Source organism: Molossus molossus, unplaced genomic scaffold (genome assembly GCF_014108415.1).
Source record: "Molossus molossus isolate mMolMol1 unplaced genomic scaffold, mMolMol1.p scaffold_m16_p_7, whole genome shotgun sequence".
Lineage (NCBI taxonomy): Eukaryota > Metazoa > Chordata > Mammalia > Chiroptera > Molossidae > Molossus > Molossus molossus.
This window is the reverse complement of record NW_023425401.1, coordinates 103,284,562-103,297,652: the sequence shown is the minus strand read 5'-3', so window position 1 is coordinate 103,297,652 and position 13,091 is coordinate 103,284,562. Positions and strand designations below refer to the sequence as shown.

General features: G+C 52.1%; 1 protein-coding gene and 1 gene segment (V, D, J or C); one reads left to right on the top strand and one right to left on the bottom strand.

Annotated features, from left to right (window-relative positions):
* Window positions 1-375: 375 nt before the first annotated feature.
* LOC118619712 lies at window positions 376-1,296 on the bottom strand. The segment is given in 2 exon segments: window positions 376-824; window positions 1,085-1,296. Coding segments are annotated over 2 exon segments (504 nt in total).
* Window positions 1,297-5,132: 3,836 nt separating this feature from the next.
* On the top strand, window positions 5,133-12,729 carry LOC118620422 (putative DBH-like monooxygenase protein 2). The gene is made up of 13 exons (XM_036247503.1): window positions 5,133-5,510; window positions 6,406-6,552; window positions 7,037-7,198; window positions 7,432-7,515; window positions 8,250-8,417; window positions 8,575-8,677; window positions 8,859-9,025; window positions 9,347-9,438; window positions 9,721-9,817; window positions 9,953-10,012; window positions 11,259-11,389; window positions 11,920-12,034; window positions 12,307-12,729. The coding sequence occupies exons 1-13, from the start codon at window positions 5,220-5,222 to the stop codon at window positions 12,547-12,549; spliced, it is 1,860 nt and encodes a 619-aa protein (XP_036103396.1). The 5' UTR covers window positions 5,133-5,219; the 3' UTR covers window positions 12,550-12,729.
* The last annotated feature ends 362 nt before the right edge of the window (window positions 12,730-13,091 follow it).

Here is a 13,091-nt window from a genome sequence, read left to right as displayed (position 1 = left end):
TATTTCTTCTAGGGGTATGAGCTGGGACCACAGATGGAGACATTCATCCTCCCCCTTTCTGAGCTCCCAGGATTCCTCCCGGTTTCTGCCCAGTGCCCTGTGGGCATGGAGACTGGTATTCACATGCAGTATGTGTTTTCTGTCCGTGTGGACAAGAGCTTATGCTAGTTGTGTCCTGTGTGCCTGTGTCCTGCACTCAAGGCTTCACCTGACCTGGGATGTTGAGTCTTCGCAGGGGTCCTCTGAGCTGGGTAGTCATTTTACTGACACAGAAACTAAGTTCCAGGGAGACACCGTCTCCCCCACAGCTCACAGGTGGCAGAGCTAAGGTCTGCAGGTGGCCCAGAGCCTGTGGTCCGTGGCTGTGCTATGACGTCAGAGTTCATTTGCAGTGAAGAGGCCAGAAGGGAGGATCTGGGGCGGGGACGAGCAGGCTTGGGGTGCTGTCAGGGCAGAGTGGGAGGGACGTGGGTCTGTGGGAACCAGGGGTGGTTTTTGTTCACTCGTCCAAGGAGAATGTCTCACTGTGTCTTTGCTGCAGGTGCAGTACAGGGTCCTGCTCTGGGTCACATTGGCCACCTGCAGCTTCAGCTCCTTGTCATTGACCCGCACAGCCTGGTAATCTGCACCGGGAAGAGATTTGGCCTCCTTGTCCCCAGAAGACCGCAGACTGGCCAGAACCTGGAGTTGTCCCTGGAGATCCTGTTGGTACCAGCTCATCCAGGGGTACTGGGCATCTCTCAGGAAGCAGTACAGGGTTTCAGCCTGTCCGCGACGTACCAGGGCCCACCTGGGCCTTTGCTCCACCAAGCTCTCAGAGGCACCTGAAATACACAGGCAGGCCAGGCTGGAGGTACCGGGGTGGAGGTCACCCCCAGAAATAACGAGGGCAGCCAAATCCTAAAGAGGGGGTCCCATGAGTGGTGCCGAGAGGAGACAGCTGGGAATAGAAAGGATAATTTCTCAGGTCAAGAGGCCATGCCTGGGAGGGCTGAGCAAAGCTGTGCCTCCTGGTGCCCCAGCGCCCCGGACCCCCCTTCCCTCCTTCGACCCACTGAGCGGCTTTCCCTGCCTGGCATCTGACCTGTCCGCACGGCAGCCATGAGCACCCAGCCCCACAGAATGGGAAGTGCTGCCATTCCCTGGCCCGTCCAGGTCCTCTCCAGCAGGGCAGGGGGTCAGGGGCCGAGGGGCAGGGCCAGCAGGCAGGAGAGCAGGACCCTGGCCAGCACGGTGGCAATTAGTGGCTGACACTCTCTGGGCCTGAAACTCAAAACTCAAAAGGGAGTGGCTGTTCCAGGAAACACAACCAACGTCTTGTCTCATCTTCTCACTGTGGCTCTCACCTCAACTGGAGAGCGTTTCCTATTTCCTGGGCACCAACCTCGACTCCCCCCCCCCCACACACACACACACACACTCCCCACCGCGCCCCTCAACTGTGTCCCAGAGTTTCCGAGAACAGTGCTTGTGCACGTGCCTCACATCTTCCCCGGGGACTAAAACAGCTCAGTGCAGCCAACTGACAGACCTCCAGATCAAAGACCTCTCGTGCTTCCCCATGTGCAGAGGCTGCTACCGGGCCACCTGGGCCTTAGACAGCTGACACTCGTCTCCGGTGACCTGCGGTGCCCTCTGTGAGGGCGAACACACACTCACCACCAGAGGCATGATTCTCCCCGTTACAAATAAGAGAAGAGACTTCCCTCCTCTCCACCCTCTGAGAGCGTTGACTTTGGAGAGCATGTAAGTTCTTTCTCTGTCTCTGAAACGCATGTAAATCTTTTCAAAAGCTAAACCACTCTTGCCAGGGTTAAGAGCCAGGGGTGCCTCTCTCAAAGACTGGCAACCGTCTCCTTGAAATACAAATGCCAAAGAAGGTGAGCCTAACTCCGTTTGTTTGTTTGTTTGTTTGTTTGTTTGTTTGTTTGTTTATTTAAATTTTCCAGCCCAGGCATGTTTCTGTTCTAAACTGAGTTAGACTTGCCTGGCTGGTGTGGCTCAGTGGCTCAGCCTCGACCCATGCACCAAGAGGTCACCAGTTTGATTCCCAGTCAGGGCACATGCCCAGGTTGTGGGCCAGATCCCCAGTGGGGGGCATATAGGAGGTGGTCAATCAATGTTCTCTCTCATCAATGTTTCTGTCCCTCTCTCCCTCTCCCTTCCCCTCTCTCTGAAATCAATAAAAGAAGAAAAAATTAAAAATAAATAAATAAGATAAGGCCCCACGTCTATCACCTCTCCAACCTCAGGATTTTACGGACAACAGTCTGGAGACACAGATGGGTTAGTAACTGAGCTCGGCTGTTTCAAGACTTGAAACTGCACAGTATTCAAGTTGGTGTTCCAAGCGGCTGTGTGCCCATCGCAGACACACATAAATGAAGGAGGGGGTTGGAGGAGGGCAAGGCTGCAGGTCCATGTCCCGGGAGAGTCCCCACATCAGAGCCCAGCAGCCTGGTCATTTATATCTCCCACATTCACTATTTTTAATAAAATATTTTTATGGATTTTTAGAGAGAGAGGAAGGGAGAGGGAGAGAAAAAGAGAAACATTGACTGGAGAATGGACTATGGGTCAGCTGCCTCCTGCAGGCCCCCTACCGAGGATGGAGCCTGCAACCCAGGCACAGGCCCTGACCTAGAATGGAACCAGCGACCTTCCGGTGCGTGAAAGGTGCCCAACCACCTGAGCCACACCGGCCAGGGCTCACTGTTTTGTTTTGTTTTTAATCTTTGGAAGTTTTCATACATACAACAATAGAGTTCCCATGATTTTGACAAAGGATCCATTTGGTGGCAGCATAATACAGTTTATAATTCACTGGGCTCCCTAACTTTGAAATCGTGTTTCTTGAATTCAAAAAAGGAAAAAATATACAGAGTTTGGTTATGTACAATTTTGTGTATAAAGTGACTTCACTGATATTTTTCGTATCACCCTACTTCAAAACTGCTCCATCTAACTGTGCACAAAATGTCAGCTGCACTACTTTCTAAGTAACCAGCGGATTCACTTTTACCTGTTCCCACCTCGTCGCCCAGAGAGGGGGAGGGGTGAAGCTCCGGGAAGCAGGGCCCAAACCACACGCCCTGAATCCCGGGAAAATGCAGGCCCCCAAAGTGCTGTGTGCTCACCCCAGGACATCATGGGCAGTCAGTGCTGAGCTTTGCTGTAGGGAGGGTCACTCTGGGGATCAGATGACAGGAGAGGGGGCGGGGAACCAAGGAGGACAGAGAGAAAGGCCCCGTGGGAAGCCAGCCAGGGTCCACAAGCAGACTCTCTGAAGTGCAGCGGCTGACTCCAGCTCTGTCCTGTGTCCCTGCCTCCTCCCCCGGCCAGCGCTGAGACCAGGCTGGACAGATGGCAGGATAAGGGATCCTGGGCACATCTCAGTTTACAGGGCTGGCTGTCCTGTCTCCTTGTTGCCCTCTCCCTTTGCCTTAATCCCCAAATGAGATTGGGATCAGAGTGTCTCTGACACTCAAGTTATCTCCTCCCTGAATTCCTGCTCCTCAAGGTCATTGCCTCCCCAGGCTCCTCCTCTGGTCTTGGCCAGGCTCCTGTCCAGGGCCAAGGTAAGCCTCTTTCCTTCCAGATAGCTGCCTAGCTCCCTACCTCCTCCCGTGGTCAGAGTTGGGCATTATGGTTGCCCCCCTAGATAATGTGTTTTTCCCCCCATACACCCCAACTACTACTCGGGCGCTCATAGCAGCTGCAAGCAACCTCAACAGCTTCGAAGAACTCAGTCGACAATAAGAAGAATATGAACACTCTGAATAAGCAGGTGCTCTAGCTCCTGTCCACCCCCATCGGAGCTGAATTCCTGTGGACAGACGCGTGGTCCAGTTTCTCTGCTGGGAGAGGCTCTCCAGACACGTGTCCTTGTTAAGTTTTCTGTGCCTCTTCATTATCTAATGGAGGAAGGACACTGGGGTGTCAATGAGGTGTTTTCCAGCTTCAGATCAGCTGTGTCCGGCCTTGGGAGGAAAGAACTTTGGAGTTAGGGGGAGACTTTAGTCCCCTCCCCAAGAAACTGTCAGCAATGACACCAACTCCATCCAGGACAAGCCATGATGGAAATGCATGGGGGGGGGGGGGGGGAGGCTGGTGCCCTGTGGGTGTCTGTGACCTAAGGGAGTGCTGGGCAGAGCAGAGGCCAGGAGGCAGGACCCTGGGTCCTGTGTCAGCTCCGCCTGGATGGTGACCAGGCATATGCACGACTCATGTCACTCGTGGTGTTGCTGTTTCCTCTCGAAGTGAAGGGGATTGAAATTTTTGGAAAATTTAGGGGATCTAGTTTCCCTTTTTACTCTTGTGTTTTAATACGCTAACATTCCTTCTGACCTTTTTCTACTTACATAATACCAAGGTGCTGGCCTGCAGGGACACTGGGCCAGGCCTCCAGTGAAAGTCCGTGACTTCTCTAAAAGCAGGTCGTGGGAGGAAGGAAAAAGCCAAAGCCTCTCAAAGGCAAGTGCATGGTTTTCCCATTCTCTCTTCTTCCCCTCACCAACTCCTCCTCGCTCCTCCCCAGGAATGTGCTGAAACTCAAGCTGCCCAGACTCCCCCACCCGCAAGCTGATTGTGGCTCCTTCACCTCTATGTGTCCTTCCCTGGATTAGAGCAAAGACTCCTCCAGATGGAAATCACAGCCTTCCCCTAACCCCCGCCCTGCATGGCTCCTTCCTGCTGGGCTGGGAGGCGGAAAGGCAGGTCACAGGCACTCCCACCACACCCCTGCTCATGCCCAGGCCTAGACACAGACACAATGGAAATGGGTGGGGCACAGGTGCCAGAGAAGAAGAGCTCAGTGAGGACAGCCTAGGATCCAGGGATGGAGGGGAGGGAGGGACGTAGGGAGGGAGAGGGGAGTAGAGGGGAAGGAGGAGTTAAACCCCCTTGATTCTTTAAGGTTCTCATGGGCGGGACACTGGCATAGGGTTGGGGTGAAAGAGTCTGAAAGTTTTTCTCCTGCGTATTTCATGCAAGGTCCCCAGTCCAGGGCAAGAGCCTCTGTTCTGCACCCTCTCTGGACACCTTACCCTGGCCTGCAGGGTTATGTAAGTGGCACCATTCTGAGCCAGGGGATGATGAGATCAAGAGAGCCCCAGTCTGTCCCTCCCCTATGGCACGGTGCCTGGCATGGGAAGAGCACATAAAAGTCCATACTTCTTGAGTGTTCATTTGCAGGAGAGACACTTCTGACCCCAGGAGCCATGGCCTGCAGCCTTCTTCTCTTCAGGCTCCTCCTCCTTATGGTCCTGGCTGCCCCCACCCAAGGCACCCGCCTGGGCCCCACATCTCACTTGCGTTATTCCAGGTTCCTGGATCCTTCTAATGTCGTGTTCCTACGCTGGGACTTTGACCTTGAGACTGAGATGATCACTTTTGAGCTCCAGGTCCGAACAGCTGGCTGGGTGGGCTTGGGAGTCAAAAATCGCTACACCATCGTGGGAAGTGATCTGGTTGTTGGAGGAGTCTTGCCTGACGGCAATGTCTATTTCTCGGTAAGTCGGAGGGTGACTTTCTTCCAAGGATGAGGGTCTCTGGCTGGGGTTCAGGATGGCTCTGGGTCCAGGAAGGATTCACATTTTCCAAATATATGCAGGCACATGACCTGAACATTCACCAGCTGGCTGCTGACCTCTCCCTACAGAAATGGTTCATTGAAGGGATTCAGTCTATGTCTCCCAGACTACATGCCCTTGTGTGCTAAGGAATGGACCACTGGACTGAGAAGGTCCTGGCCCACATACCTGCTAACAGCCCACTAAATGCAGGTCACTGGGGGAGAGTCACAGCTGTTTGAGACAGTCTTCATCCTCAATTTCCTGTAAGTTCCACCAGGTGTAGACCATAGCATGAACTAGTCTAATAATAACAGCCACAGAAGCATTAATAACTGAAAATTGTTAAGTACTTTAGAGTAACCAGGCATTGCTCTGAATTCTTTGCATGTCAAACCTCACAGCATCACACAAGGTGCACGATTATTACCCCACTTTACAGATGAAGTGGCTCACCCATCTCCCAATCACATCCCTCAGAACTGCATTTATATAAGGACCTGTCAGTGTTAAGAGCCACAGGACAGAATGAATAGCGTAGAGAGTAAGTGAGCTTTTAGGGGTCAGGAATACAGGAATATTAGGATTGATGGAAATCAGATTTGAAACAGAAGTCAAGCAAGGTCAGGTGGTGAAACTCCCATCAGATACTGTCTGTCCCTCTGCCCCAAGGATCCACCCTTGATGCCATGCTCTGTCCTAGAAACAAAGTACCTAATACAGAAGCCCTGGGTTCTGCTAACCTAGCATCATGAGGGAGCTAAAGGGACACCAGCTGCTCCTAAGTCCACTTGGGGTTCCTGGTTTTTACTCCTTGACCTTCACTGGACCCCAGGATCAGCACCTGGTGGATGAAGATACCCTGGAGGAGGACGGGAGTCAGGATGCTGAGCTGCTGGGGCTAACAGAAGATGATGACTACACCACCATGCGCTTTTCCAGGCCCTTCCGTTCCTGTGACCCTCATGACCAAGACATCACGGTAAATTAGGGAGGGGAGAAAAGCATTTGATCTCACAAAGCTTTTGCTTCTGGGGCGGTGTGGTCACCCCCACACTTGCCCATGATTCTCAGGTAGCTAGTCGCATTTCCTAGGACTTTTATCTCTCTCTACCCCAGTTGTGCCCCCTCTTAAATTCCACAAGCCCTCTCTAAGGTAACTTCCCACTGATTCATTGCCCACCCCACTCTCCCCAGCCTTCTCCTCATGTAGCACCCTGTCCAATTGCACTGCAGTTTGGAGTATCATTTACCAGATGTGGACACAGGCATAGAGAGGGGATAAGAGAGGGGATGTGGCTTGCTCGACATTTCCAGCAAGAACCTCACTAGCTCTGACCCCCAGCCTGAAGCCCTTTCCACCCCACTGTGTAGACATGAGCAGTGGCTTGTGTCAGTCCCTGGGTGTGGGTGTGTGCCATGTGCTGCTCATGAGCACAGCACCTCCATCCCCATAAATCCCCCAGAGTGACACCATGAGGGTGCTGGCCGCCTACGGCCTGAATGACACGCTGAAGCTGGATCAGGAGCGTACTTTTGTCAAGTCCACCTTCCTGCTACAAGTAGTCCACCCAGACGATCTCGACGTCCCCGAGGACACCATCATCCATGACTTGGAGATCACTGACGTAAGAGCCCTCAATCGCACCCATCCTCCTCCAGCACCCTTCCCATCTTCCCGCTCAGTCCACAATGAGTGTACAATGCTCCTCTGAACATACAATGCTCCCTACGTTCCTAGAATTGAGGTTTCTCTGACGTTCCTCAGTCCCTTAAATTGAGCCCCCTTCCCTGACCTGTGTTTGTCCTCACTTCTCTGGGGTCCTCACTCCCACCTAGCCCAGCCTCTGTGTCTCTGCAGTTCCTCATCCCAGAGGAAGACACCACATATGCTTGTACCTTCCTCCCTCTCCCCATCGTCAGTAAGAAGCATCACATCTACAAGGTACGGCGCGCCAGACAACGGGACACCATCACGGCAGTTGAGCAGCTCACTGGACATCGTGGACTTGGAGGGGATGGTGTCAATCAGATGATTGGTGGGAGGGATGCAGAGGGGCTAACATGGGCCAGGCCAGGTTTGGTGGACATGGTAGTTTCATGATGTCCTGAGCCCAGGGCTATAGCTCCCAGCACTATTTTATTGGAGCCCCACAGTGCAGCTGAGATTCTGATGAAGGTCATGAAATAAGTTGTTTTCAAAGAACAAAGTATAAGCCCCACCATGGCACCAGAATTGTGCTTTCAGCCCAGGAAGAGGTGTTGGCCGGGAGGGACGTGGCCAAGAGCTAAAGGGAACTCAGACTTGGTCCCCTAATTTCACATTTGGATGACTCCAATGTTGATCAAATAAATCAGAGTATGATCTTATAATAAGTGGCAAATGTCTGGGAACCATAGTTTCTTTGGAGAGAGAATCCAACAAGGAGCGGTTACATGCTCAGATATTACGAACTGATGAGGTTATTAAGGGAAAGGCTGAAGTCATGGGATAAGCGGGGGCCAAGTGAGGAGTCAGACAGAGTCGAGGGGGAAACAGTGTGGGGAAGAAAAACAGAAAAGAAATGGGAGAGAGAGAGAGAAGCAGAGAATAGGTGTAGTTTTATTTGGGGAAGGCCAATGTGAGGAACAGAACTTGACGTAGATGATGCTGACTGCTCTGCCCTCCTCCCCAACCAGTTTGAGCCCAAGCTGGAGTACCACAACGAGACGATGGTGCATCACATCCTCGTGTACGCCTGTGGCAATGCCAGTGCTCTGCCCACGGGCATTAGTGACTGCTATGGGGCCGACCCCGCCTTCCACCTCTGCTCCCAGGTCCTCGTGGGCTGGGCTGTTGGGGGCACAGTGAGTCCTGTGATGAGGAGATAGGTGGCTAAGGGGTGCATGCTGTGGGAACTGGGATCGCTGGGCTGGCGGAAGGCTGGGAGAAGGGGAGGTCTGGGATGTGTCCCTTCTCCTAGCTCCCAGCCCTGCTTGCTGCCCATGTCCCTCCCTCCAACAGAGTTACCAGTTTCCAGATGACGTAGGCATCTCTATTGGGACGCCCTTGGATCCCCAGTGGATCCGACTGGAGATTCATTACAGCAATTTTCACAACCTTCCTGGTGAGCATCGAGAGTATTCACGGACCAAGAGCTGGGCAGCTGCCCGATGCCTGCAGGCGTCGGGAAGGTGTCTCAGGATGCGTGCTGACTCCTCTCGCTCACATTCCCCCCCCAGCTTTCCATGGCCTCTTCCTCCCCACGGTGAGACCTGCTTTCCTGTGACTGTGCCTTTCTGCCCCAGGTGTGTACGACTCCTCGGGGATTCGTGTGTACTACACGGCACAGCTGCGCACATATGACATGGGAGTCCTGCAGCTGGGCTTCTTCACGTTCCCCTTCCACTTCATCCCCCCGGGCGCCGAGTCCTTCCTGTCCTATGGGCTGTGTAAGACAGAGAAGTTTGAAGAGGTGAGGCTGGGAGGGGCACCCTCTCTGAGAGTCCTGCTGCCCCACCACAGATCCGGTCTGCTCCACAGAGCGCACAGCCCGAGCCCCACACTGGGACAAGGGTCACAGCCTGGTGCTCAGGAAAATCACTCACCTAGATTATGCAAGGGATGGAGGAGTCAGGGCTTTAGAGATGGGGGGCATGGGTCAGGTATTGGGGCCAGGAGGGCCTGATAGAACTAAGGGATTCAGATCAGTTATGAGAGAAGGTATCAAATATTCAAGGGAAGGGGCAAGATGGGGAGTTCTTAGCCAACCAGATGCCTCTCCTCCCTGCCACAGATGAATGGGGCCCCCATGCCTGACATACAGGTGTACGGCTACCTGCTCCACACCCACCTGGCTGGGCGGGCTCTGCAGGCCGTGCAGTACAGGTAAGGGAAGAAGACGTGGGTTTGAAGCTTTCCCTTGTGCAAGTGGGAATACATCTTAGAAACGTTATGTATTCATCAGCATAAGGCTGGGAGTCAGGAGGAGCCAGAACTTTCCGTAGAGCTGATGCACCTGGAGGAAGACTGTGGAAGGAGGAGCTTTCTGGTTTAATGGACAATCTATACCCACAGAGGGACCCCATACACAGCTTCTTAATTGATAGACACCCTCTCCACTTCCTCCTCCTCTCCTAATTCCTGCCCCTTCCCTCTCCCTCTGTCCAGAAATGGAAAACAACTTCGAACAGTCTGTAAAGATGATTCGTACGACTTCAATCTGCAGGAGACGCGTGACTTACCTCATCGGGTGGAGATCAAGCCGGTGGGAGCCTGGGGACGCACAGCTGTGGTTGGGGACAGGCAGGCGCAGGGCTTATTACTGTTAGCCAGGAGAGGTCTCAGACTGGTCCAGTCCCTCTGTGTCTGATTTTCGGCCTTTGTGCTTTTCTCTAAATAGGGAGATGAGTTGCTGATAGAGTGTCAGTACCAGACGCTGGACCGAGACACCTTGACTTTTGTAAGTAGCTGTCTCCTCACCAGATATAGCAGGACAATAGCCTCAGCATAAAGCCCTATCCCTGGTCTTGGCTATCAAGGGACTTTGGTTATTCCAGATGAATCCCCTCCTTTCTCCAATGGCATTGCCCATTCACGCGGGGCTTCTCATGTACTCACACTCCAGTGATTGCAAGATGGATACATCTTTCTCTGTCAATGACCCACTAAAATCATCCACGGAAAGATAGCATGTCATCATGACTAAGAGCATGGACTTGGGGCCTCACTGCCTGGGTTTAAATTCCAACATAATCATTAGTAGCTTTCTAACTGTAGACAAGTTATTCAATCTCTTTGTGTCTCTTTTTTCTAATTCATAAAAGAATCAACAGTACTATCTAGCACATAAGTGCTGTGAGAGTTGATTAACACATGTAAACCACCTAGCTCATTGTCTGACTTGTGGCAGATGCTCAGCTAGAGTCAGCTCTTATTGTTAAGGTCTCAAGAAACCCCATCCATATTGTGTGTCAGGAATGGTCCCATGCTTGTCAGATTTAAAAGGAGTAGCTAATATATGGTGATGGAAGATGATTTAACTTTGGGTGGTGGGCACACAGGGCACTATTCAGATCTTGTAACATAGCAATCCACACCTGCAACCTATATGAACACATTAACCAATGTCACCCCAATAAATGTAATTTAAAATAATAAAAGGGGTTATTTGCTATTGAGGAAGCACAAAACAGCTATTCAAATGATTCCAATACGAGGTGGAAAGTGATATGCATCATTAGAGAATGGAGATAATGTACTAGGGGAACTCACAGGGGAAAACCATTAAGTCTTCCTACAGCAATGAGAGCAGGTGACATGTTTAAATGGGTACTGCTTTAGATGCATTCCGATGGAAAATTCTGGAGAAACTCCAAAGGCTTTTTTTTTCCCAAAAAAAAAGTCAGTATTTTGTCTCCCCTTCTCAACCCAAGACAGTGGCAGTGGATATATAGAGGGTGGGGCAGATATGTGGACATTTCTTTGGAAACAACATCAATAGCTGTCCGCCATCGGAAACAGAGGAGGAGAAAGGAAGATGTGTAGTGAGGCCTGGAAGATAAGGAGCAGTGGGCTGGCTGGAGGTTCAGGGGAAAGGGAAACAGCTTCGTTGGTAGAATGACCACCTAAACCATTTCTGCCTGCCCTGTTCTCTCCGCGTGCCTTTGTGTCTTTGTCTCTCCATCTGTCTCCCTCTTCTTTTCCAGGGGGGTCCCAGCACCATGAATGAGATGTGCCTCGTCTTCTTCTTCTACTATCCCCGGAACAACATCTCCAGCTGCATGGGGTACTCTGACATCATCTATGTGGCCCATGCGCTTGGGGAGGAGGCATCAGAGTGAGTTGGCCTGGATGATAAGACCCTCAATTGTGACCTCTAGAAGTGAGGTCATCTATGTACAAATTCCCAGTCTGCCTTTTGCTCATGCACTACCTCATTTAGCCTGACTGTTTTTACTTTCAGGTAGTGACCCTTCATTATTTGGGGGTAAGAGTCCTCTCTGAGACTCCTTTCTAAGAATGCACATCTGTGCAAGCACCTCATTTCATATACAATTTCAGGGCACCCACAGTTTCCTTGAAGTCGCTTCCCCAACCTCCTTGGACTTCCTGGCCCTCGGATTAAGAATCACTTCTTTAAAGAGTCAGAAGTTTCTCCTTTTGACTCTTACAAATCCTCGTCTCTGAGTTCTGATGCGATGTGTCCTTCTGCCAAACTGTCTCATTGATTTGTAAGACATTCCTTACAGTTTATGCCAACATGAAACTGACACTCACAAAGGTGAGGATATTAATATACGTTTCTATCAAAGCGTTAAGTTGACCTTAAACTGTTTTCTGTCCCCGCTCTCGCCCTCACCCATGCAGTGCCATGGAGGGCGTGATGGCCATGAACAATGTTGAGTGGACCCCGGAGAGCATCCAGAAGGCTGAGAAAGCCTGCAAGGAGTCCCAGCAGACCGTGCTAATAAAGACCATTGACGTGAGTGTCCTGGCAGACACCACCCGCTCAGGGTTAAGGATGGAGGGGTGATGGGGGGTGTTGGGAGAAGCCAGGGACGGAGAAGAAGGAGGAAGGTGAATGACAATGGTAGGAATACCGAATCAGAGGAAGAGAGGCTGGGAAAGCAGGAAGTTGGGCGGGTGCAGCTCTGGGTTGGGGTGGGGTTGGAGCCTCCCAGTTAGCCTGTGAGGCTGCAAGACTGGAGATAAGTGAGGTTTCTACCTTCATCCATTGTTTTCCTCCTCCTGCAGGAGATAGTGGAAAACACAACGGGCTGGATTCCAGAAATCGTCCCTACGCCTCGGGGGCCCTGCTTGGAGTCATCCGGAGGCAAAGTGGAGCCTCAGGATGAGACTCCTGCGGGCTTCAGGGCTGCACCAGAGGGCCCCTCATCCTCAGGCACTGCAACCCTGGGGAGCCTCTCCCTGGCTGCCCTCTTGTTGGGGCAAAGGGCCTTCTCTTGGCTCCTCGTCACCCTGCAGGCTGGAGTCTGACATTGTCTCCTGATGTCAAACACCCACGCCCTTCTCTGCTCAGTTCCCTGGTCATCAAACACGGAAACTCCCTTCTCCTTTGGCTCCTAAAAAGCCCCTCCCTCTGTGTCCCTTCCCGTGGCCCAGGCCATGACCCTGCGGGCCTGGGCACTGCAGTACTCCATAAAGGCTCTTCCATGACCAGCTGTGCAATTAATTCATCCTTGAAAGCTTCAGAAGCACCAATTGGACCACAGGTTTTCTGACACCATCTAGATTCAAGGTTGGGCGTGAGGTAGCAGAGCACTCTCTGAGAAGCGTGATGCTCCAGCTCACTCAAGGGGGCGCCCTGTGGGGAGGGGGCTGGAAGGTAGAGGGAGCCCTAGGAACCCTCCTCCTTCCATGCTGGCCCTGGAAGGGGGTTCCTGTTTCTCTCTTCTCCGGACATTTCTGTCCATCCTTCCCCAAGAGGCAGAGGCAGCAAAGCCACATGTGTGATATGTGGTAAAGAGAGAGGCTGTGTTTATAAGGGACAAAGCTTAAGCCATCAAAGTAAATAGAAC

Coding starts and splice junctions, on each gene's coding strand:
- LOC118620422 (XM_036247503.1), top strand. CDS start 5,220: ATGGCCTGCAGCCTTCTTCTCTTCAGGCTCCTCCTCCTTATGGTCCTG. Junction 7,516..8,249: donor AGAAGCATCACATCTACAAG/GTACGGCGCGCC, acceptor CTCCCCAACCAG/TTTGAGCCCAAGCTGGAGTA. Junction 9,439..9,720: donor CTGCAGGCCGTGCAGTACAG/GTAAGGGAAGAA, acceptor CCCTCTGTCCAG/AAATGGAAAACAACTTCGAA.